The following is a 26001-nucleotide window of genomic DNA, read 5'->3' as shown; positions in this document are numbered from 1 at the left end:
GGCCAGATTGTTGTCGGCACACCACGCAGCCAGGTGCTGGACCTCGTCCCTGTAGGCAGTCTCGTAATCCCCTCTGATCAGGCCAACCACCGTGGTGTCGTCTGCAAACTTGATTATGGAGTTAGAACCATGTATAGGAACGTGGTCATAGGTGAAAGGGGAGTACAGAAGAGGGCTCAGCACACAGCCTTGAGGCACGCCGGTGTTCAGGGTGAGAATGGAGGAGGAGAGGTTGTCTAACTTAATTGATTGGGGTCTGTTAGTCAGAAAGTCCAAGGTCCAATTGCAGAGGGATACTCTCATACCAAGCTGGTGAAGTTTGGTGGTCAGCTTGGAGGGGATCACAGTATTGAATGCCAAACTAAAGTCAATGAACAGCATTCTGAAGTAAGAGTTGGGGCTGTCCAGGTGCATTAGGGCAGGGTGGAGTGCCGTGGAGATAGCATCCTCTGTTGACCTGTTCGTGCGATATGCAAATTGATGGGGGTCCAGGGTAGAGGGCAGACAGGATTTCAGATGTGACAGAACCAGTCTGTCAAAGCACTTTTCAATGATGGGGGTGAGTGCAACTGGATGGAAGTCATTCAGGCCCATGGCAGTGGAATGCTTCGGCACTGACATGATGGTGGCGATCTTGCAGCTTGTGGGGACAACTGCCTGGGCGAGGGACAGATTAAAAATGTCTGTGAAGACCCCGGCCAACTACCCTGCACAGACTCTGAGCACATGGCCAGGTATTCCATCCGGACCAGTTGCCTTCAGTACATTCACCCTGCTCAGGGTGGCGTAAACATTAGCCCCCCCTCCTCCCCCCCAATGAAGAAATTATTTTGTATTCTGAATGGTGAGAACTGGGTTTTTAACCAGAACTATTGCTGAGGGCATCTCTGCTATCCAGCTAAAGTGAAGTCACTAAGTTACCTGAGTGAACAGTTGTAATAAAGAATTTCCACAGGCAGCGTGCCAGGAAGCAAAAAATAAGTACAGTGGCATGCAAAGGTTTGGGCACCCCTGGTCAAAATTTCTGTTACTGTGAATAGCTAAGTGAGTAAAAGATGACCTGATTTCCAAAAGGCATAAAGTTAAAGATGACACACTTCCTTAATACTTTAGGCAAGATTACTTTTTTATTTCTAGCTTTTTACAGTTTCAAAATAACAAAAAAGGAAAAGGGCCTGAAGCAAAAGTTTGGGCACCCTGCATGGGTACTTAGTAACACCCCCTTTGGCAAGTATCACAGCTTGTAAACGCTTTCTGTAGCCAGCTAAGAGTCTTTCAATTCTTGTTTGGGGGACTTTCGTCCATTCTTCCTTGCAAAAGGCTTCTAGTTCTGTGAGATTCTTGGGCCCTCTTGCATGCACTGCTCTTTTAAGGTCTATCCACAGATTTTCGATGATGTTTACGTCGGGGGACTGTGAGGGCCATGGCAAAACCTTCAGCTTGCACCTCTTAAGGTAGTCCATTGTGGATTTTGAGGTGTGTTTAGGATCATTATCCTGTTGTAGAAGCCATCCTCTTTTCATCTTCAGCTTTTTTACAGACAGTGTGATATTTGCTTCCAGAATTTGCTGGTATTTAATTGAATTCATTCTTCCCTGTACCAGTGAAATGTTCCCCGTGCCGCTGGCTGCAGCACAAGCCCAAAGCATGATCGATCCACCCCCATGTTTAAAAGTTGGAGAGGTGTTCTTTTCATGAAATTCTGCACCCTTTCTTCTCCAAACATACCTTTGCTCATTGCTGTCAAAAAGTTCTATTTTAACTTCATCAGTCCACAGGACTTGTTTCCAAAATGCATCAGGCTTGTTTAGACGTTCTGACGCTGAATTTTGTGGTGAGGACGCAGGAAAGGTTTTCTTCTGATGACTCTTTCATGAAGGTCATATTTGTGCAGGTGTTGCTGCACAGTAGAACAGTGCACCACCACTCCAGAGTCTGCTAAATCTTCCTGAAGGTCCTTTGCAGTCAAACGGGGGTTTTGATTTGCGTTTCTAGCAATCCTACGAGCAGTTCTCTCAGAAAGTTTTCTTGCTCTTCCAGACCTCAACTTGACCTCCACTGTTCCTGTTAACTGCCATTTCTTAATTACATTATGAGCTGAGGAAACGGCTACCTGGAAATGCCTTGCTATCTTCTTATAGCCTTCTCCTGCTTTGTGGGCATCATTTATTTTAATTTTCAGAATGCTAGGCAGCTGCTTAGAGGAGCCCATGGCTGCTGATTGTTGGGACAAGGTTTGAAGAGTCAGGGTATTTATAAAGCTTTGAAATTTGCATCACCTGGCCTTTCCTAACGATAACTGTGAACAAGCCATAGCCCTAACAAGCTAATTAAGGTCTGAGACCTTGGTAAAAGTTATCTGAGAGATCAAATCTCTTGGGGTGTCCAAACTTTTGCATTATGCTCCTTTCCTTATTTTCACTCTAAAATTGTACAAAACAAAAATAATACACTAATCTTGCTTAAAATGTTGAAAAGAATGTTTCATCTTTAACTTTATGACTTTTGGAGATCCGTTCATCTTCTACTCACTTAACTATTCACAGTAACAGAAGTTTTGACCAGGGGTGCCCAAGCCCTTGCATGCCACTGTATTTTGTTTTACCCTTTTGAGCATAGTGCTGTGTGCTAACTTAAGGTTCGAATATATCATAACTAAAATAAGCGTCTACCTTTTTAAAAAATTCAGATAAAGTATTTAAAATCCTGGGAATAGAATCTAATTGTATGATAAGTTTTCCCCCTTTGAAATACTTCAGTTTGCAGTCATTTCCAGTTACTCCGGAAATTTGACTTAACACTTCTGGGTTTGAGTCATGTGGCTCTGAAGCACCTTCTGCATCAGAGGCCAACAACATTATGTCATTCTCTAGCATTGTTCCTTTTTCTGGAAAACTTTTATCACATTGTCCTGATGTGCCCACTTATTGCAGACTCCTGCAACATTGGGGTCTTCCCAGTACCAAGCTGGACGAGGACATCTACTAACAGCCAACAGCTCTCAACCCACAGCCTTCTTGTCCAACCTGTTAATTAGCAGTTTTACATTGCTGCTCCACCCCATCCCCGAAATGCTCTTTGCTCTTTTGCCCTTCTTCACAAACATCTGCTGCTCCTCATCCACCTTTCCCTTTCATCCCTCCCTGCTACTGCCACTATCCACTCTTCCCTAATATCAATCATCCCCCTTTCCCCTTATCCATTCTCCTCCTTTCCCCACCACCAGTATCCAAGGTATTGCTCCCTAGTCTTCATCTTTTTCCCTCCCTAATCCCATCACCAGCAAATCACTAACTTCCTAATCCATTTCTGTGTCTCCTCCCATTATCCACATTCAAACTGATACTGCATTTCTTCATTTTGCCTCCTCCCCAACCATCCTCATCCAAACTGTCAGCATCCCTAACAACCTCATCATTATGATCATCTTTCAAAGAGCATGTCTTCAAAATAATCATTAATGGTGCTGCTGTCAATCTCTATGGCACACTAGAAGCTCGAGGCACAGATGAATAAAATTAGCTTTTGTTAGGTAGTTTGCTTGGTATGCCCATAAGGAATCAACTCTGGCAATAAAGCATGAATTTTCAAGGGTATATTATTATGTGATGTTTAAGTAATTTCTCTTATTTGCAGCAGAGGAGGCTGCAAAAAGCACTCTGAAAGAGGCTGAAGCACTAATAGCAATGCTAGTATTTCCAAGTTAAACCATGCATGCATGGAAATCCTCAAGATCCTGCCAAGTTCCTGACACAGTGATAGCACCATCCCTATTTCTGACCTTATGATAAATGTAAGGACATTGTAAAAACAGCTAATGCTGTTACACAGGAGATTCTGCAGATGCTGTAAATCTTGAGCAACACACAAATGCTGGAGAGACTCAGCAAGTCAGTCATCATCTATGGAGGTGGATAATTCTCCTCTATTACTGAGTTCCTCCAGAAGTTTGTGTTGCTGAAAATGTTACAGCCTAGAAGTTTACCTGAAAGAACACTTGCAGCAATGCCATGAGACTGACGACTGGCTTTTAATATCCACAAATCATGCTTGGTATAACTGCTTTCAGAGCTTCCCTTTGATACCTTTTTCTTTCAGCTTGAATGGGGCTCCTTAATGTTACAACCCGTCAAATGCTGTCACTCTAGCTTGCTCAGTTCTGGAACTCGGCATTTTTTGTTATGCTTGTGCTAGTTCTGCATCAGAAATCTTTAACACTGCAGCCTGAATTTTGTCAGGGTCTGTAGGATTTGCACTTTCCGATGTTCACCGTCGGTTCTTGATATACTGTGAAGTGAATTGAATGGAGTGGAAACTGCAGTGACAAACCTCGGTTTTGACAGAGTGGATCAACCATATTTATGACTATGGTAGCAAGTCCTTTGGACTTGTTTTGTCACTCACTGTTGAGGAGGGGAACGTTCATGGGACTTCTTCCTCCCGTTGTTAGTTGTCCACTGAAGCGCAGGATTGCTTTGCTTTGATGTGATCTACTTGTGTGCTATCAATTCTGTCTCAGCATGCTGTTTTCATTGCTTAGTATGCATATTCATTGCTTCAGCAGCCTGATAACTCAGTTTTAAATACATCTGATACTGCTTCTGGCATGCTCCTTTGCATTTCTCAATGAAACAAGAATGGTTCTGCAGAGGGAGTGAAATGATAAAAGAAGGGAAGTGCTTTGCCATATGGCAGCGGAAGTTAGTGAAATACATTTCTGTTGCCAGTGATTGTCATGGCTTTTCATACTCACCCTATCTTGAGCTACAGTACTTGATTGATTTTGAATCCATCCAATGCACTTGATTGTAATTCGCCATAGACAATAAGTTCAAAGTAAATTTTATTATCAAAGTACATATATGTCACCATAAACAAACTTGAGATTCATTTTCCTGCAGGCATACTCATCAAATCCATAGAATAGTAACTATAACAGGATCAATGAAAGATCAGCCAGAGTGCAGAGGACAACAAGCAACAAATGTATACAATCAATGAAATGTGTACTTGGAGTGAAGCTCCTCTGAATCCTGTCATGCACAGGTACATCCATTTCAGGTTACTTGGTAAAGATGAACTTAAAAAGATTTTCCTTCATCGTGATTCCCAATCTGATCTCTATATTCTCTACATACCAGAATATTTTTGTCATCATTATTAGTGATGATTGCACTTCATTCTAAATTATTTAATCCACTGAATTTAAATTTTATAGATCCCTTGATGATTGTAATCCAAGGACATACGTACCCAATATAATACTTCCGCGTAATTATTGTGCCCTTATTACTTTTACCATTTCAAAATAAGTTTGAAGTGCTGATGTAGCCAACATGCATCGTTCCTTTTAAGATGTGTGGCATGTACTTTAAGAAGTATAACCACTGAAAATGTTCAGTATACTAGTACGTGCAGCTGAGACACCCAATGCTGGCTGCAAACTGTCGTCATAATATATAGTAGTTAGCATAAATTTGGCTTGGGTTAGTTCAGGATTGCACATTTCTTGCCTATGTTCACTGAGTTTTGAATCACCCTTTATGTTTATGCACTCATCTACTAACCTGGTCTTGTTTATGTTCACCAAAGAAATTGCTGTTACCCTTCCCCCTTAACAACCATGTAAGATAGCATAAGGAAAATATGTTGCTATCAGCTTTAGAGCTTGGGGAAAATATGTCTTACTGAGCAGGTAATTGTGGCAAAGTATTAAGTAACATCCAAATGATCAGAATTTTGGTATAAACAAGGGCAATATGAGGCAGATATTTTTTTCACGCTTGTTGACTTCACTGACATTTCTGATAAGAGTATTTCTGCTCTAGTTGAAAACACAGATTGTCTTCAATCTAATCTAATTCACTTCGGTGGTAGTAGTAATAGTGCTCTAAATAGTTAAAGGTTTCAGCCTCCATATTTTTTACATTTTCTCCCTTTACGCAAACATCTTTCATTTTCACATTACATTTCCTTCCTTTGTGTCAGATTAGTTTACAAAGCAATATGTGAAAAGGAAAAAAAATGCATAAACCACATATGCATAGCATAGTAAATTAAGTTCAGTTGTACTGTGTTACAGTGGCTCATTTCTCCATAAGAGTGGTTTGCTGATAGCAGTGCCACATTTTTCCTGTGATATTTCACACAGTTGGTGAGACAGAGTGGTAACAGTAATTTTTTAGGTGAACAAAAGCAAGATCAAATGAATAAACATAAAGGGTGAATTAGATACTTTTGGTTCAATAAAGCAGTTTGGGAGATCTTCCATATTGATTAAAAATACGCAAGGATGCAGCCAGTATTCACACCTTTTCACAAAAACTGCATGTAAGTACTGTAGATACAATAATAACATTGTATGAAAGAAATCATTTACTTACCAGGGACACACTGTTTTGTATTCCTAAAGAAAACCCAGGTGTGAAATTAGGAAATTTTTGTTCATGTAGTTGGTGTTATGATATGGATTACACTGCTTACAAAGATGCTGGAAGTATTATCTGTAGTAAATTTTCGAAGGAATTAGGAATATTCTTAACTAATAACTTAATAGAGCATTGTTTAATACAATTTAAAATCCTACATAGACTACATTACTCAAAAGTAAGGATTCATCAAATATTCCCAGAGGTGTTCCCAATGTGTGAGAAATGCCTCAGAGGCAAATCTGTTGCATAGTTGTGCTTTATATCCCAGGATACGAGAGTATTGGAAGCAAATATTTGAAGTTCTATCGAAGGTACTAAAGGTTCAGATAATACCAGACCCCATTTTAATAATTTTTGGAGCTCCTGCGAGGTCAAATAAATTCCAGGCTACCCAGCAACGACTCCTGACCCATGGCATACTTAATAGAAAGAAACTCATATTGATGTTCTGGAAAAAGGAGGGAACTCCATCAATCAGACAATGGCTGGCTGCATTAATGGATACTCTGCATCTAGAGAGGATAAGGTACGTTATCAAGGACAGACTCAAGGAATTTGAAAAAACCTGCCAAGCATTACTGTTGTATTTAGAAGGGACCGACAGCTGAACTAAGTGTGGGGGCCAGTAGGACCTAAATAGCACATACGGGAGGGACGAGGGGAGGGTAGGGCTGGGAAGGGGAAAGGAGATGGGGTGGTAGGGTTTCCTTTTCTTTTTGCTTGTTTACTATACATACATTCATTTGGCTTTCATTATGTTGTGATAAGAAAGAAAAGAAAAAAGAAGCATTGTACTTTAGGACATTGTCTATTGTGGTTAAGCTGATGTTGCTTCACAATAAAAATTTTTGAAACAACTAGTAACTTAATAGAGGAATGTTTATAGATATGGGGTTCATTGTATAGATTTTACAGAGTTGCCCGAGGCACACTGGGTTGTGTTCAGGTATTTGGTACAAATTGCATTGTACATAAATGGCACAGATCAAGGTGGCCTACGTTAATGATCCTGATGTTCAAGATTAGAAATAGTTATAACCGTATAAAGTTTCTATAAATTTTATATTTACTAATATTGATGGAATTGCCTAATTTCTTCATTTATAATATTATAGGGGGTGGCAGAGTGGATTTGCTTGACCAAGATGGCCATAGTCCTTTACACTGGGCTGCCCTGGGAGGAAATGCAGATGTCTGTCAGATCCTGATTCAGAATCTGATTAACCCTAATGTTCAGGATTTTGCTGGGAGAACTCCCTTGCAGTGTGCTGCATACGGAGGCTACATCAACTGTATGGCGGTGCTCATGGAAAACAAAGCTGATCCCAATATACAAGACAAGCAGGTAACCTATTAAATATGGTGCTTCAGAAAATAAATTTGAACAAAGAAATAACACATTTATTTCAAATAACTTGTATATTTTGTATCTTGTATATTTTAATCATGTGGTTTTGTGGTCCAGTGAAATTAAGTTCTGTACAAAGTTGATTTACTTGCACATCACCTTTTGCCTTTGTCAGCGCACTAAGTTATGATTGGATATGTACCTTCTGAATGATCACCTAGTGGCTTGGGTTCTCAGTTGAAATATTTTCTACAGACAATGTCTATGTCCAGTTATGGCCACTGTCGGAATCAAGTAGCAATTTGCATTTTGCAGATTCCTGGGAAAGAAATAATTGGTAAATAACAATGTGGCTGCTCATTCACCTTGTTTTGTAGACTAGTATAGATAGAAGGAGCTGAGTTCCTCCAGCATTTTGTGTTTGATCCTCTAGAATCTCGTGTTTAGGAGACTGCTTCCCTCCAAAAAAAATTAAGAAATGACATATCTAAATTTATCAATACTTACTTAAAATAGGTTCAAATTGTTTTTACTTAACAATGAAATGTATGTCTCAGCAATACACACAAAATGCTGGAGGAACTCAGCATTTTGTGTGTGTTGCTTGGATCTCCAGCATCTGCAGATTTCCTCTTGTTTGTAAATGTATGTTTTATGTAATCATTGTCACTATGAACAGTGACATTTCTCTCTATACTCTATAATGTGGCTGAAGTAAATAAGTGGTCTAATGGGAATAAGCTGACAAGAAATTGTTTGTGGTAATACAATGATCTGTTTTTCCCTGTCTCTTATGCCTTATTTTTGATTCTGTTGCTTCCAGAAACTGTGTCCCTATAGTATCTGCAGTATCTAGTGCATAGCACTAGATTTCTAGTAATCTGTAACAGCACATGTAAAGTTTCAAAGGTAATTTTCAACAGGCATTGAAAGTAAATACCTTAAAAATGCAAGGGTATATTTAGTTGAGATGGTAATGATAGGATTATTTCATATATCCAATACATAACTTTATAACTTCATTAGTACTAAAAATACATCACCCTTGTATAAAGTAGATAGTAAGAGAGGGGCTTGACCGTGAGTGGATGGGCCAAAAATAACCTTAATTGCGTTGAAAAAGCCTCGAGTGTCATTGGCAACCATCCTGAAGAGCAATGCTGACATCAATTCTAGATGGAGGGAGCACTTTGAAGATCTCTAAATCAAACTGTCTCATTTGACAGGAATGGGATTAACAACATTCCAAAACAGCCCATTGACAACTCCCTAAGCAAAATACCAACACTTATAGAAGTCAAGGAAGCCATCAAAACCTTGAAAAACAACAAAGCCGCTGGACTCAATGGAATAAAAGCCAAGGTCTACAGAATTGGAGGTAACCCACTTCATTACCAACTGCATCAACTTCTCATCAAGATCTGGATAAATTAAGACGTACCAGCAGACTTTAGAGTCTCAGCAATCGTTACCATCTACAAAAGGAAAGGCAATCAATTGGATGCAGAAATTGTTGTGGAATTTCCGTTAGCAACAGCAGGAAAGATCCTCATCTACATCATGAACAACTGGCTCAAGCCTTTAGCCGAGAAGATCCTTCCAGAGACTTAAGCCAGTTTTAGACCATCACGTGAAGCAATCGACATGATCTTCACAATGTGACAACTACAAGAAAAATGTCGTGAACAACTTCAACCTTTGTACATGGCATTCATCGACCTCACCAAAGCCTTTGACTCGGCATCGAGGGAACCCCTATGGGATGTCCTATCCACCTATGGATGCCCTGAAAAGTACATTCGAATCCTGAGACTCCTCCATGATGGCATGCTTTCCACAATCATGGTCAGTAACAGTAACTGTGAGCCTTTTCAAGTTAGATCAGGAGTAAAACAGGAATGCGTGATTGCCCCAACTTTGTTCACCATCTTCATTGCGACAATCATCCACATCGTCAAGGACAACCTACCCCCAGAAATCAAAATTGTCCGCAGAACAGATGGCAGACTTTTCAATCTTGCCCATCTCAAGTCCAAAAACAAGACATCCACGAGTTCCCTCATCAAGTTCCAATACACAGATGACAACAGTGTTGCAGCTCTCTCAGAAAACCACCTACAACAGATTCTGACTGCCTTCAACTGTGCATACACAAAACTTGGACTTACCATCAATTCCAAGAAGACTCAGATCATCTACCAATTGTCACCAACTGAGACAAATTGGATAGAACCATCAATTCAGCTTGGCAAAACAACCCTGGAAAACATGGACGACTTTCCGTATCTTGGAAGTCACCTCTCCTCCAATGTCGACCTTAATGACGAGATCCAACATCATCGTAAATGCACTGGAACAGCTTTTGGACGTCTCCAAACAAGAGTCTTTCATGGTTGTGACATCCGAACAGACACCAAAATGTTAGTGTACAAAGTAGTGGTGATCCCAGCGCTCCTGTATGCATCAGAAACCTGGACAACATACCGACGACATCTGAAGGCACTTGAAAAGTTCCATCAACGCTGTCTTCGAAACATCTTAAATATCAGCTGGGAAGATAGAAGAACCAACGTCAGCATGCTAAATGAAGCAAAAACAACAAGTATTGGAGGCTAGGTCATCAAGAACCAACTAAGATGGAGAGGTCATGTTGTTCGGATGAAAGACAAATGTCTGCCCAAACCAGGCTTCTACTCCCAGCTTAAAGAAGGCAAATGTTAAAGAGGGGGACAACAGAAGAGATTCAAAGACATTTTAAAAGCCAACGTGAAGAATTGTAACATCGACATCAACAATTGGGAGACCAATGCCAAGGACAGGAAACTCTGGCAGGCCATCATCCAAGAAAAAACAGCAACTTTCGAAGCCAACAGATGTGCAGAATTAGAAGAAAAGAGAAGAAGAGGAAAAGAGAGGCAGCAGCTACCAAAGCCCGATCTTCCATCTGGAACTACCTGTCCTGAATGTGGAAGAACTTTCAAAGCCAAGATTGGACTCATAAGCCACTTGGGAGCCCATAAATAGATCAATGGAACAAAGACCATCATACTCAACCTCGAGGGATAGCCACGGAGACGAGACAGTAAGAACAATTAGGCAAAGAGTGTGGTGTTGCTTCCGAAGAACCCATAAAACCAGAGGATAAGCAAGTCATTCTTGTTTGAAAGGAATTGCTTAAGAAGATTCCGATTCAGATTTATTTATCACATGTACATTGAAACATGCAGTGAAATGATTTGTTTGGGTTAACAACCAACACACACAATGGATGTGCTGGGAGCAGCCCGCAACTAGGTTCCGGTGTCAACATAGCAGAATCAGAATCAGGTTTAATATCACTGGAAAATGTCATGAAATGTACTGTTTTGTGGCAGCAGTACATTGCTATATATAACGAACAAAAACTATAAATTATAATATTGTATATTAAATAAGAAATTCAAAAGGGGAACAATAATAAAGAAAAACTGTAGTGAGCTGGTGTTCATGGGTCTATTATCTATTCAGAAATCTGATGGTGGAGAGGAATAAGCTGTTCCTGAAATTGTGTCTGTGTGTGTCTTCAGGCTCTGGTATCTCCTCCTTGGTGGTAGCAATGAGAAGAGGGCATGGCCTGGATGATTGGGCTCCTTAATAATGGATGCCACCTTTTCGAGGTATCCCCTTTTGAAGGTCCCCTCGAAGCTGTGAAGGCTGGTGTCTATGACGGAGCTGACCGAATCTGCAATTTTCTGCAGCTTTTTCCGATCCTTCCATACCTGATGATGATGCAACCAGTTAGAATGATCTCCACAATATTCAAAAAGCTCTACAACCTAGGCCTCGATACTTCCCTCTGCAACTGGATCCTTGACTTCCTCACTGGAAGACCACAGTTGGTGTGGATAGAAAATAACATCTCCTCCTCATTGACAATCAACACTGGTACATATAAGGATGCGTGCTTAACCCAATACTCTACTCTCTCTACAGCCACGATTGTGTGGCTAGGCACAGCTCGAACACCATATATAAATTTGCCAATGACACAACTATCGTTGGCAGAACTTCAGATGGTGAAGATGTGGCGTACAGGAGAGAGGTAGGTCAGTTGGTTGAGTGGTGTCACAACAAACTTGCACTCAACGTTAGAAGGGCTAAGGAATTAATTGTAGACTTCAGGAAAAGTAACTCGAGGGGACATGCAATAGACTTCATCAAGAGATCAGAAATGGAAAGGGTGAGCATTTTCAAGTTCCTGGGTGTCAATACCGCTGAGGATCTATCCTGGGCCAAACATTGATACAATTACAAAGAAGGCATGATAGCGGCTCTACTTCATTAGGAACGTGGGGAGAATTGGTACGTCACCAAAGATACTCACAAGTTTCTACAGATGTACTGTGGGATTATCCCTGTGCATCATCATCAGGTATAGGTGAGCCACTGCACAGGATTGGAAAAAGCCTCAGAAAGCTGTAAACTCTGCCAACTCCATCGTAGGCACTAGCCTCCCCAGCATCCAGGACACCTTCAAAAGGTGTTGCTTCAAAAAGGTGGCATCTATCATTAAGGACCCCATTATGCAGGACATACCAGGGGGAGATACAGGAGCCTGAAGACACGCGCTCACTATTTCAGGAACAGCTTCTTCCTCCCTGCCATCAGATTTCTGAATGGACAATAAATCTATGAACACTTCCTTGGTATTTTTTTTACCCTCTCTTTTTGCACTACTTATTTAATTTTTTATATACTTATCGCAATTTATAGTTTTTATTATTGTGTATTGCAATGTAGTGCTGACACAAAACAACAAATTTCATGACATAGGCTAGTGATATTGTTACATACCTCAAGGAGATCTTGTGACTTTCTTGTGAGAATGATGTAATGGTCTTTTGGAGGTCACCTGATGTAATTTTCCCACCAATGGAGGTCTCGTGATGACATGTTCACCACAGGTATAAAAGGGAAGACCTCTGGTGACGTAGTTAGTTTTTAGTTTTCCAGCTAGAACGTTCGTCAGTGTCTCCGTTCTGGTTGCGTATTTGTTTTATGATGCAGTTTCATTTTTAAAACGGAGTGTTACATTCTGTTGCAAGGTACAATAGTGCTGGACTGGCAATTTCTGCTAGATTTGTTGATGTACCTTTTCAGTAATATTGGAGAGTGAAGACTTTATCGAAGTACAGGACATAAAGGATTAAGAGAATTTGGTATCGTTGGGCAGTTTAATAAAGGGTCGATCTTATTGAGTCTTCATTGAAGAAGTAGCAACCTGAATCGAAGATAACTCTTGCCAATAGAGAAAGGAAGTTCATGCAAGGTGCTCTCTAGAAATTAAGGTCAGTTGTTTTAAGCCATTTATTTCCTTCATCGTGAATCCTTTGGACAGAACCAACAGGAAAGTCGCGTCTATGAAGAAATCCTTCTCCAGAGAAGTCTCTCCCAATTGAATGTATAAATCTGTTGGACTTAAGAATTTACCATTTTAAGAACTGTGTTTGACTTTACCACTTTAAGAACTGTTTTCGAATTTTTCGCTTTAAGAACCAGTGCCGAGTGACGATTTGTTGAACGGCCGCATAGTGGTTAACTTCCAGATAAGGTTTTCATTTGTTTTTTATTGTTTATCCATGTTTAATAAATGTTTGGTTGTTTTTATATAACCTGACTCGATTGATATTCATTGTTGCCGGTTACGTAACAATATTAAACCTGATTCTGAGTTTGGAAAAGTAAGGGGAGTGCAGGAGTTACTAAATTCAGAATAAAGAATAAGGTTAAAAAGTTAAGAAATGGATAAGAATTTAACCTCAGGCAACACAGAGACAAAATTGAAATGAACAGGGGTGAATACAGGACTGATGGTGTTTTATTTGAATGTGTGCAGTGTACAGGTTGGGTAGATGATCTTGTAGCTCAGTTAGATTGAAGTTGTTTATAGTCATTGTAAAAGGTTGGAACTCAAATGCCAATATCTGTGGCACGCCACTCTTTACATCCTGCCAATGAAAAGATCCTTTATGTCTTTCCTGTTCAACAGCCAATTTTACATCTCTACCAGGTACTTTATTTCATGAACACTTATTTTCCACAAAAACCTTTGACTTGACACCTAATTAAGTACTTTCTGGAAATTGAAGTATAGCACATATTTTATCTGCCAAACATGTTACTTTACAGTTATATAGCACAGTGACTTTTCCTGATTACCTTTAAGGTTCAAAGTCGATTTATTATCAGAGTACATATATGTCACCATATACAACCCTGAGATTCATTTTCTTGCGGGCATATGCAATAAATCCAATAACCAACATAGAATCAATGAAAGACTGCACCTACAGGCCAGACAACCAGCATGCAAAAAACAAAAAGAAGATTAAAAAGGAATAATAATAATAAATACTATAAACAATAAATATCATGAACACAAAACGAAGAGTCCTTGAAAGTGAGACAATAGGTTGTGGGAACAATTCAGTGATGGGGGTGAGTGAAGTTATCCCCTCTGGTTCAAGAGCCTGATGGTTGATGGGTAATAACTGTTGCTGAACTTGCTGGTGATGGCAGCAGTAAGAACAAAGCATTACTTGGGTGGTGGGTGTCCTGGATGATGATGCTGCTTCCCTGCGACAATGCTCTGTGTACATGTGCTCAGTGGTGGGGAGGGAGTGATGAACTGGGTCTTATCCACTACTTTTTGCAGGATTTTCTGTTCAAGGGCACTGGTGTTTCCATGCCAGATTATGATGCAACCAGTCAATATACTTTCCATCACACATCAGTAGAAGTTAGTCAAAGTTGTAGATTATCATGCCGAATCTTCACAAATCCTAAGAAAGTGGAGGTGCTGCTGTGCTTTCTCGTAATTGTACTTGCGTTCTGGGCCCAAGATATGATTCATTCCTTTGAGATGATAACACCTAGGAATTTAAAGTTGTTGACCCTCTCCACCTCTGATACCCAGTGAGGACTGGCTCATGGACCTCTGGTTTCCTCCTCCTGAAGTTAATAATCAGCTCCTTGGCCTTGCTGACATTGGGTGAGAGGCACTACTCAGCCAGATTTTCTGTCTCCCTCCTATATGCCTGTGGTTTCCTGCTTTGTGAAGAAATCAATTCTTCAACAAAGAAGTTGTATCTAAAACTTATACCTTTATTAGGATGCTACTTATAGCCTTTATAATGCAAGGTGCCTGTTTAATTCATTGGCCATTTTGCTGTTTCCATTAATTATTCTCCAGTCTCATTCTCTGTGGGCTCAGCCAGGTTCAAATACAAGACTAAGGGAAGAAATGAATTTAGATTTGCTGAGACTTTTACAGAAGCAGTTACATTGGTGCAAAAGCACAGCCAGGGAATAGTTAAATTTTTAAAATATATATGACTGATATTTTTATGTTTTATTTGTAGTATGCGATGAAGCAGTGAGGTTACATTTTAAAATAGATCACAATACTGCTTCCAAGATGAATTTTCCTGTTTAGTTCTCTGTGAGGAAAAAAATTGCACTTGTTTGGTGTAGCTTAGGTCATTCATGCTGCAGGCTGTGGACTATGATTCTAGCTACAATATCAGTATGATTTATTTGACTGCCCAAAGATATAGGTAAATGAAATAACGAGAAAGGCCAGGAATTCATTTTCTTGTCTCTTCTTGCTGGTGTAGGCCACATGTCATTTTGAACAATCTTCCTAAATGGCAGAGCAATGGTCTGATACGTCGACAGGTATTCATGCTCAACACTTATTCACCATCCTGCAAAGTAAACATTCACCAGAAGCAATGGAAGTGAAAATTTACCATCAAAATATGAGTCAAGGTTTGAGGTTGCCAGGAATGTTAAAATCATTGACGTTTTTTTGGGGGAAAACTGTCTCCAATTCTTCAGCTCAAAACAGTGTCAATGTCACATAAATAACATCCAGCTCTTATCCTTAATTTCAGGGACGAACAGCACTACATTGGTCCTGCAACAATGGTTACCTGGATGCTGTGAAGCTTTTGTTAAATTATAATGCCTTTCCTAATCACATGGAGACAAATGAAGAAAGGTAAAATATGAAATCTCTTGAATTTCCTGCTAGTAGGTTATTTAATAATGCTTAATAGCAGAAAAATATCATATTTATTCTTGGTGCCATTTTGGAGAGTTAGACAAATACTCCCATCACATTATGATGTATTATTTCAGCTCACTTTCTTATTATTTAAATCTATATCACACCTACCTCTGCTGGTTGGCAACATAACTTATTAAACAACTTTGAGTTTTTTAAAAATCTGATTTGTAGTGTGTGTTATTACAGCATAAAAGTAATATTTGCACCACACTAGTGTCAGTCAATGATCATATCCATCATGAGGAAATTCTTCTGACATTTAATGGCATTGCCATCACTGAATCTCCAGCTATTAATACACTGGAGGTTTCCATTGACCAGAAACTGAACTGGATAGCAATATATACATTGTGGCTACAAAAGCAGGTTAGACGCTTTGAATCCTCACCATCTACAAGGCTTAAGTCAGGAGTGTGATGGAATACTGACTGGGTAGCTTTGTCTGGGTGAGCGCAGCTTCAATAATACTCAGGTCATTTGACACCTCACAGAACGTAGCAGGCTGCTCGATAGTCAACCTCATCCTCAACCATCCATTTACCCCACTCCTGATACACTGTAGCAGCAGACTGCAGCTTACACATGTTGCACTGCAGGAACTCACTGAGACTGCTTTAGACATTGTGTTCCAAACCCACAGCATCTGCTGGTTAGAGGGACAAAGGCAGCAGAGGCATCACGGCCTGAAGGTTGCCCTCCCTGCAAGCCACACGCCATGGAAATGTATTGATGTTCCTTCATCGTCAGCAGGAATCCTGGAATTCTTCTTGGTAACAGCATTATGCATGTACCCGCATCTCAAAGACTGCAATGCTTCAAGCTCCCCACCACCTTTTCAAGGACAATTAAGGATGGCCAGTTAAATGCTTAGCCACATCACTTGAATTATACAAAAAACTATTCGCAACTTTGTTATACACACAAAATGCAGGAGGACCTCTAGGTTATGCAGCATTTTATTTAAGAGAAGTCATTTACAAGAAAACAGAATGTCTCAGTGCCTGATGGGAGTACCTTTCCGTCAGCTGTCAAAAAGCCTCATTTTGGAGCTGAGGAAGGGATTTTCTGGAATCAGAAGCTCATGTCCTGGACAAGAACGCTGCTGGTGCTTTGTTGATGATCAACTGGTGTTCACACCTCACTGGCTTCGTGCAAGTGACAGCCTGCACTCAATTTAAATTGAGCTGCAGGCTGCGTCTTTGATCATACCTTTGCTTTGTGCTGCTCGTTTCACATAGAAAAGTGGCATGTATTGATTTTCTCCTTCCTTGGTTTTGTTCTAGTTTCTTGTTTCCACACCTAGTGAAATTAATCAATCTACCTGATCTTTCAAACTGCCTCAAAAATTATGTGTCTCTCATTAACCACATTCTTTGCCATGATTTGGAATCTGACAACATTACCTTTGTCTTTTAAAGCTGGATTTTGAAGTCATGTTTACACCCGCTCCATCAGCAACAAGTAAGCCTTTAAGCACCTGGAGTTAGCACCACCTGCCAGTCCACACGACTGGTTTGACCCGACTTAATTTGTGTAGGTAGCAGAAGGAGAGAGGGTTCAAAGTTCAAAGTAAATTTATTATCAAAGTACATATATGTGAGTATATACAACCCTGAGATTTGTTTTCTTTGCGGGCATAGTTAGCAAATGCAAGAACCGTAATAGAGTCACTGAAAGACTACACCCAACAAGGTGGACAGACAGCCTGTGTGCAAAAGACAATAGACTGTACAAATACAAAAGAGAGAGAAAGATAATAATAAATAAGTGATAAATGTCGAGAACGTGAGATGAAGAGAGTCCATGGGATGTGGGAACAGTTCGGTGATGGGGTGAGTGAATGCACAGGTTGTGGGAACAGTTCAGTGAGAGGGCGAGTGAAGTTGAATTTATCCCCACTGACTCAAGAGCCTGATGGCTGAGTGGTAATAACTGTTCTTGAACTGTGAGCCCCAAGGGTCCTGTACCTTCTTCCTGACGGCAGCAGTGAGAACAGAGCATGACTTGGGTGGTGGGGGACCTTAATGATGGATGCTGCTTTCTTGTGACAGTGCTTTGTATAGAGGTGCCCAGTGGTGGGGAGGGAGGGCTCTACCATGATGGACTGGGCTGTATCCACTAATTTTTATAGGAGTTTCTATTCAAGGGCATTGGTGTTTCCATACCAGGCCGTGATGCAACCAGTCAATATACTCTCAACTACACGTCTTTAGAAGTTTGTCAAAGTATTAGATGTCGCAGCAAATCTTCACAAACTTCTAACTTCAACCATTGCCATGCTTTGTTCGTAATTGCACTTAGTGATTTGGAGCAATGTGAGTAAATAAAACATATTAGAATAGGTTATAATATATAATTTGATCAGTTAATTAAGCTTCTAGTTAGTAGATTTAATTGTGCATTTCTTAATCTAATACCATATATCTAGAGGGCAGTGGTTTAAAGTGAGAGGAGAGAGATTTAATAGGAACCTGAGGGACAACCTTTTCACCCAGTGGGTGGTTATTATATGGTGTAAGCTGCCTGAGGCAGTGGTTGAGGCAGGTACATTAACCACAATAAAAGGTACTTGGACTGATCCATGGAAAAGAAAGATTTAGAGGGATATGAGCGAAATACAAGCAAATGGGATTAGCCTAGATGAGGATCTTAGTCAGCATAGATCAGTTGGGCCTGTTTCCGTAACCCTAATGTCTGCTACCTATCAGCAGCTGGCTGTTGGAGTGGATGGAGAACAGTCCCTCAGATTGAACCACTGTGCCACAATCAGAAGGAAGTTTTCAAAGTTATGATTTCGGCATTAATTCAGTAACAGAGAGCCTTGTTATGTGGTTTGGTCAACCTCAGCAAACTGATGACAACTTCCCCCCAGCTTTCAAAACAATAACTGATTATAAATAACAATAAGTTGTTTGTTAGATCATCAGGTATTAGCTAGCTTGTAATAAAAATAATTTTAAGAACAATGCTTTTTGCCCATGATCCAATAACCACTCAATCATCAAAACATTGATATTATTTAAGGTTGCTGATTATTTACATGAGACTTGTGTGTTGCATTTAAAGATAAGGGGTAGAAATTCTGTGTTGGTCACTGGACTAAATATGTGATATAGAAGCATATGCAGAGCTGGCCTAAGAAGCGGCAGAATCAATTCAGAAAAGTGTGAAGTGATTTAGTTTGAAAGATTGAACTTAAAGGCAGAATACAGGGTTAATGGCAGGGTTCTGAACCATGTGGATGAACAGAGGGATGCTGGGGTTCACATACATAGATCCCTCGAATTTGTCACTCAAGTTGATGAAGTAATTTTGCTGCTCTATATACCTCTGGGTAGACCACACTTGAGTATTGTATTCAGTTCTCATCACCTCAGAATAGGAAGGATGTCAAAGTTTTAGAGAGGATGCAGAAGAGATTTACTAGGATGTTGCCTGGATTAGAAACCATGTCTTTATGAGTATAGATTGAGCAAGTTGAAAAGAAGGAGGATGAGAGGTGACATGATAGAGGTGTATAAGACAATATGAGGTGTAGATTGAATGGTTAGCCAGAAACCTTTTTGCAGGGCAGAAATGGCTAGTATGAGGGGGCATACCTGAGGATGTTTGGAGGAAAGTATAGACAACATATCAAACATCATTTTTTTTACACAGAGAGTGGTAGGTACATGGAACACACTGCCGGGGTGGTGGTAGAGACAGATACATTAGGAACATCTAAGTGGCTCTTGTATCGCTATGTGAATGAAAGAAAAGTAGAGGGCTATGTGGGAGGGAAGGGTTAGATTGTTCTTAGAGTAGTTTAAAGGATTGTCGCTACATCATTGTCTGAAGGGCCCGTACTGTGCTTACTGTATAAGTTCTACATTTTATGTAGATACTCTTCTGTTTCTGAAATTCAGCTCCGCTAAAGTTGAGATGAATGTAGAAATCAGAAAACACATTTCTGCTCTTTTGTGTTGTGATTGGGTCCTGTACTTTCTATTAGTTAACCAATTCTCTATCCATACTAATACATCACCCCGAACTCTATGCATCCTTATTTTATGGATAAGTCTTTTATGCGGCACTTTATCAAATGCCTTCTGGAACTCCCAAGTAAATAATATCAATCTGTTCCCCTCTATCCACTGCGCTCATTATATCCTCAAAGAACCCCAGTACGTTTGTTAAACAGGACCTGCCTTTGCTGAATCAATGCTGCGTCTGCCTGATGGATCCATTTCTTTCCAGATGCCTCACTATTTCTTCTTTAATGATAGTTTCAAGCATTTTCCCAACTACAGATGTTAAAATAACTGGCCTATAATTACCTGCCTTTTGCCTACATCCTTTTTTGAACAGTGGTGTGACATTCGCTGTCTTCTAATCCACCGGGACCCGCCCAGAATTTTGGTAAATTATCACCAAAGCCTCTACTATAACTTCTGTCATTTCTTTCAGTACCCTGGGATGCATTCCAACAGGACCAGGGGACTTGTCTATCATCAGACCCACTATCTCTTTAGTGATAGCTATGGTATCCAGGTCCTTACTTCCTATCTCATCTATAACATCTCTCTTTAGCATGTTAGACATGTCCTCCACTGTGAAGACTGGCACAAAGTAGTCATTCAATGGGTACATTTAATGTCAGAGAAATGTATACAATATACACCCTGAAATTCTCTATCTTCGCAAACATCCACGAAAACTGAGTGCCCCAAAGAATGAATGACAGTTAAATGTTAGAACCCCAAAGCCCCGTAACTGCCCCTCCCACACGTAAGCAGCAGCAAAGCAACAACCCCCCTTCCCCACCAGCAAAAAAAAGCATCTGCATCCTCCACCGAGCGCTCAAGCATGCAGCAAAGCATCAATAAAGACACAGATTTGTAGTACCCCAAAGACTACTCATTCACCTGGTGTTCAACATACCACAATCTCTCATTATCCAATATCAATTCCCCCTTCTCGCTCTCCAAGGGACATATGTTCACTTTAGCCACCCTTTTCTGCTTTATATAATTATAGAATCTTTTACTATCTGCTTTTATATTTTGTGCTAGTTTATTTTCATAATCTAGCTTCCCTTTCTTTATTGCTTACTTAGTGTTCTTCGTTGCTTTTTAAAGTTTTCCCAATCTTCCAGTTTCCCACTACTGTTGGCCACTTTGTATGCACAAGGTTTTAGTTTGATGCTTTCTTTTATTTCCTTAGTTACCCAAGGCTGGCGCTCCCCACCCTTACTGTCCTTGCTTTTAACTGGAATATACTTTTGTTGAGCACTGTGAAAAATCTCCTTGAAAGTCTTCCACTGTTCCTCAACCGTACCACCATATAGTCTGTGTTCCCAGTCTACACTAGCCAAATCCTCCCTCATCCCATTGTAGACTACATTGTTTCGGCATAATACACTGGTTTTAGATCGAACTATTACAGCCTCCAGAATCCTATTACACCCTGTGCTACAGGGGCACAATTAAGAGCATCCTGACTGGCTGCATCACTGCCTGGTATGGGAACTGTACCTCTCTTAATCGCAGGATTCTGCAGAGAGTGGTGTAGTTATGAACTTCCCATGATTCAGACATTTACAAAGACAGGTGTGTTAAAAGGGGCCCGAAGGATCATTGGGGACCCGAGTCACCCCAACCACAACCTATTCCAGCTTCTACCATCCGGGAAATGGTACTGCAGCATAAAAGCCAGGACCTACAGGCTCCGGGACAGCTTCTTCCACCAGGCCATCAGACCTATTAACTCGCGCTGATTTGAGTGTCCTCTATATTACATTGACTGTTCTATTTATTATAAATTACTGTGGTTGCACATTGCACATTTAGACGGAAACACAATGTGAAGATTTTTACTCCTTATGTATGTGAAGGATGTAAGAAATAAAGTCAATTCAATTATAGATAGAGTAATCAGTTAGCACTTTCTTCCCAGAGCAGAAATGGCCAATGCCGGATGACATCAGTTTAAGGTGAATGGAGGAAGGGTTAAGGTTTCTACCCATAGATTCTTCATTCTGGTTATACGGCCTGGAAACAGGCCCTTTGGCCAAAATAATATTGAAACTCCCCCCACATTTTTAATTCCCTCTGTGGCTTTTCTAAAACATTGAATCCCTGGAACATTAAGTATCCAGCCCTGTCTTTCTCTCTCAACCATGAGGTCCTCCTGTGGTCAGGGTCGACCGTGGATGTTGCATTCTAGCAGTCTGCGTCAAAGTCAATATGCAAGCCAGGGTAATATGATATGAAGAACAAGCTGTGCCCATGCAGTAGGGTCCTCCTCTCCACCCAGCTGATGAATCCAAAGGAATGGCAATGACCGACACAGTTTAGCACCAGCAGCGTTGCAGGAGTTGCCAGTCACTGGTAAATTTAACATAGGCTTGCCTTAGGGACTCTAGCTCTGGATCTTTCCTCAGAGTTTACTCCCAAAACCTTCTCCATAAATGCACATAGCCACAAGGCAGCGGAGTTTGAGATCAGTTTTCCTTCTAGATGTGCTGCCAAACACAGTGGGTGAGCCCCATCTGCCCGAAACGATTGGCTTTAAAGCATCGTTTTCCTGCTTTTGCCACTTTTTCTGCCAGTAGAAATGGTTCCATTGAGCTTAGAAACGAAGCCACACCTGAAGCCCAAGAGCTGGCCTTGGTTGTTGGAGGTTATTTGAGACATGCACCATTGGGAGCATTTATTAGGTAATGAGAGCTTATCCCCACTACCCACCCCCGTCCCACCCGGCTGTGACAACCTTTGGAACCCTCCCTCAAATAAGTCTCTGCAATTGTCATAGTATCATAGTTCCATGTATTGATCCATGCTCTAAGTTCATCACCCTGACCCGTAGTACTCCTAGCATTAGATTACCACTCAGATGGTTATAATTTGTGTGGTAATACTGTAGCAGAAAAAAATGAGAGTGTACTTGATGCAGTACTCTGGAAGTAAGAAAACAGCAGACTACCACTTTTGTAGGAGTTTTTCTTGATGTTTAGTATGTTTTGCACTGCAGTACTCAAATAAAACATTAATTACTCAGCCAAGATTTTAATCATGTTGCTTGCAATGGCATGGAAGTGATAGATAATTTTGTGCATGTATAACTAGTGAAAAAAATGGTTCCCTAAGGAGTCCTGAGCACTTAAACAGGTTGATGTTATCAACAATGATGACGTACAAATTTAATGCAATTTTCTGTGGAATTTTGTTGAGCTGGATTCAGCGCAGTACCTAATAATTGGCTGGCATAACTGACACAGTAAAATCTGGTTGTACATTATCTTTTAAGCAAAACAACAAAGATTTGTAACAATTGCTGTTGAGTTTTCCATTGAACTAAATTGTCAGAGAGAGGCAAAAACAAAAAAAAAAGTTCTTCAGACTGGAGAACTTATGACATTGAGAGGCCTTGTACTTCTGCCTCCCATGCTTCTTTGAGCAAACCGATCAGTTTGCAGCATACCCTTCAGTCACTGAATGAGCCTTAAATTTATTTGAATAAAATATCTTTTCAGAAAGAAAATAAGTAACTACAGGCGATTAAGTTTCTTTCAAATCTCAGCCACAATACTGAATGCTGAATTACAAGTCACTTAAACTTTATTTCTTGTGCAGAGATAGTGACTTATTCCAGAGTCTTCTGTTTTTATGTCAGGTTTTCAGCAAACGCAGTCTTTTGCCTTTGATTATCCTTTTCCATTAGAACACAGAACAGAACAGTGTGGGAACAGGTCCTTTGGCCCATGATATCTATCCTGACCATTCACTTAATCCCACCTATTTGTTCGTGTGCTTGTCTAAACACCTCTTAAACCTTCCACTTATTTTTGACCAGCATTTGCATTGAAGAGAAACACATCAGGCATGAATTACCCATAACTTTAGGAACAAGTTCTTAATGTTTCTGTTATTTGTCAATGGTGCAAGCTGAATCATCTGCAGCTCAACTTTGAATTGAATTGAGTTGATTATTACTTACATCCTTCGTATATATGAGGAGTAATAATCTTTATGTTATGTCTCTATCTAAATGTGCAATGTGTGATTTATAGTCATTTATAATAAATAGTATGTACAACAGGATAGTCAGTATAACATAGAAATACAATTGTATCAGCGTGAATTAATCAGTCTGATGGCCTGGTGGAAGAAGCTGTTCCGGAGCCTCTTGGTCCTGGCTTTCATGCTGCTGTACCATTTCCTAGATGGTAGCAGCTGGAACAGTCTGTGGTTGGGGTGACTCTGATCCCCAATGATTCTTCAGGTCCTTTTTACACACCTGTCTTTGTAAATGTCCTGAATAGTGGGAAGTTCACATCTACAGATGCGCTGAGCTGTCCGCACCCCTCTCTACAGAGTCCTGCAATTGAGGGAAGTACAGTTCCCTCACCAGGCAGTAATGCAACCAATCAGGATGCTCTCAATTGTGCTCCTGTAGAAAGTTCTTAGAATCTGGGGGCCCGTACCAAACTTCTTCAACTGTCTGGGGTGAAAGAGGCACTGTTATGCCTTTTTCACCACACAGCCAAGTATATGCAGACCATGTGAGATCCTCGGTGATGTTTATACTCAGGAACTTGAAGCTGTTCACCCTCTCAACCCCAGATCCATTGATGTCAAAAAGGGGTTAGCCTGTCTCCATTCCTCCTGTAGTCCACAACCAGGTCCTTTGGTTTTGCAACATTGAGGGAGAGGTTATTTTCTTGACACCACTGTGCCAGTAAGACAAAGGAGATGATAATGGGCTTTAGGAAAGCTAAGCCTGCATTGCTCCCTGTTACTATTGATGGTGAGGATTTGAATGTGGTGAGGACCTTCAAGTACCTGGGGATGCACCTGGATGACAGACTTGAGTGGAGCACCAACAAGAAGGGCCAAAGTTGCCTCTACTTCTGAGGAGACTGAGGTCCTTTGGAGTGTGCAGGCCTCTCCTTCACATGTTCTACTAGTCTGTTATCGCCTGTACAGTCTTCTATGCAGTGGTGTGCTGGGGCAATGGCAGCAACACGGGTGGTACCAACAGGCTCGATAAACTGATTAGAAAGGCTGGCTCTGTTATAGGAGTCAAACTGGACACACTGGAGGCTGTGGTAGAACAAATGACCCTATGGAAAATCCTGGCAATTCTGGACACTGTTTCTCACCGTCTGCATACCACCTTGGCTGAACAGAGAATCACTTTTAGTAATAGACTAAGACAACTGTGGTGCTCCAAAGAGCACTATATGAGGTCATTCTTACCCTTGGCCATTAGGCTCTATAATGAGTCAACTTAAAGCTGAGCAAGTGATGATCCCCTACTGTTAGACTGTTTGAGGTAACTTATTTTTTATTCTTTCTTCCTTCTCTTCTAATATTTGTATATCTGTGCACTTCTTCTGCTACTGTAATACTGTAATTTCCTTTGGGATCAAAAAAGGATCTATCTATCTTAAAACTAAGCTTAATAAGCAGATATTCTGAAAGTGTATCTCATATTTGCTTCTACGATTTTCTCTTTTCTCTTCTGCATTCCTTTCCATCTCTCTCTTTTCCTTTGTTGTCTCGACTCCATCCCTCCTCCCTCACTCTCTGATCATTTCCTTTATACCCTTATCTTTTTCTTAATTCCTTCCCTTTGTGTTTCTCTCTGTCTCTTCTCCGTTTCGCTCTTAGGTTAAATTATTTTGAAGCTGTGTTGCTTCTAGTCTTCTGTAATTGACTGTGGATCAAGCAAGACAAGACACGCTCAATAACTCTTTCTGATGAATTTTGAAGCTATTGTGTAGGTGGCTGAATTCTTAAGAGAAAGGGGACCAAATGTGCTGCTAGAAGTAAGCTCTTCAAGCAATGGCCCAGCGCTTACAATCTCAATAAATGTTTTTTTTCAATTCACTTTCAGAATGCTATTTAAAGATGAGGGACAAGACACTGCAGATGCAGGGTTTTAACCTGCAAGGTGGAAAATTCCTTCCCCACCCAGCACAGCCCCCTCCCACACCACTGATGCTGTTTGATTCACAGAGTTCCTACTGTAGTTTGTTTTTAGTACCATTTAAAGACATTTCCTTAATTAGTACTGACAACATGTCTGAAAATTAACTACTTCAACCAGGACTAGTAGATGGAATTTGT

At 40.5% G+C, this 26001-nt stretch overlaps 1 protein-coding gene across 12 annotated transcripts in view; it reads left to right on the top strand.

Annotated features, from left to right (window-relative positions):
- Positions 1-26001, top strand: part of invs (inversin) — a 276292-nt gene that overhangs the window by 180148 nt on the left and 70143 nt on the right. For all 12 annotated transcript variants that reach the window (XR_011885432.1, XR_011885430.1, XR_011885431.1 and 9 more), the window contains 2 exons: positions 7547-7776; positions 15714-15820. Coding sequence is in view for 9 of the 12 variants with exons in the window: in XM_072253505.1 (XP_072109606.1) it covers positions 7547-7776; positions 15714-15820 (337 nt within the window). In the remaining 3 variants the exon portion in view is untranslated. The remainder of the gene's footprint in view (positions 1-7546; positions 7777-15713; positions 15821-26001) is intronic.

This window comes from Mobula birostris, chromosome 3 (assembly GCF_030028105.1).
Source record: "Mobula birostris isolate sMobBir1 chromosome 3, sMobBir1.hap1, whole genome shotgun sequence".
Lineage (NCBI taxonomy): Eukaryota > Metazoa > Chordata > Chondrichthyes > Myliobatiformes > Myliobatidae > Mobula > Mobula birostris.
Note: the sequence above shows the minus strand (reverse complement) of the source record. Positions and strands in the feature narration are given on the sequence as shown.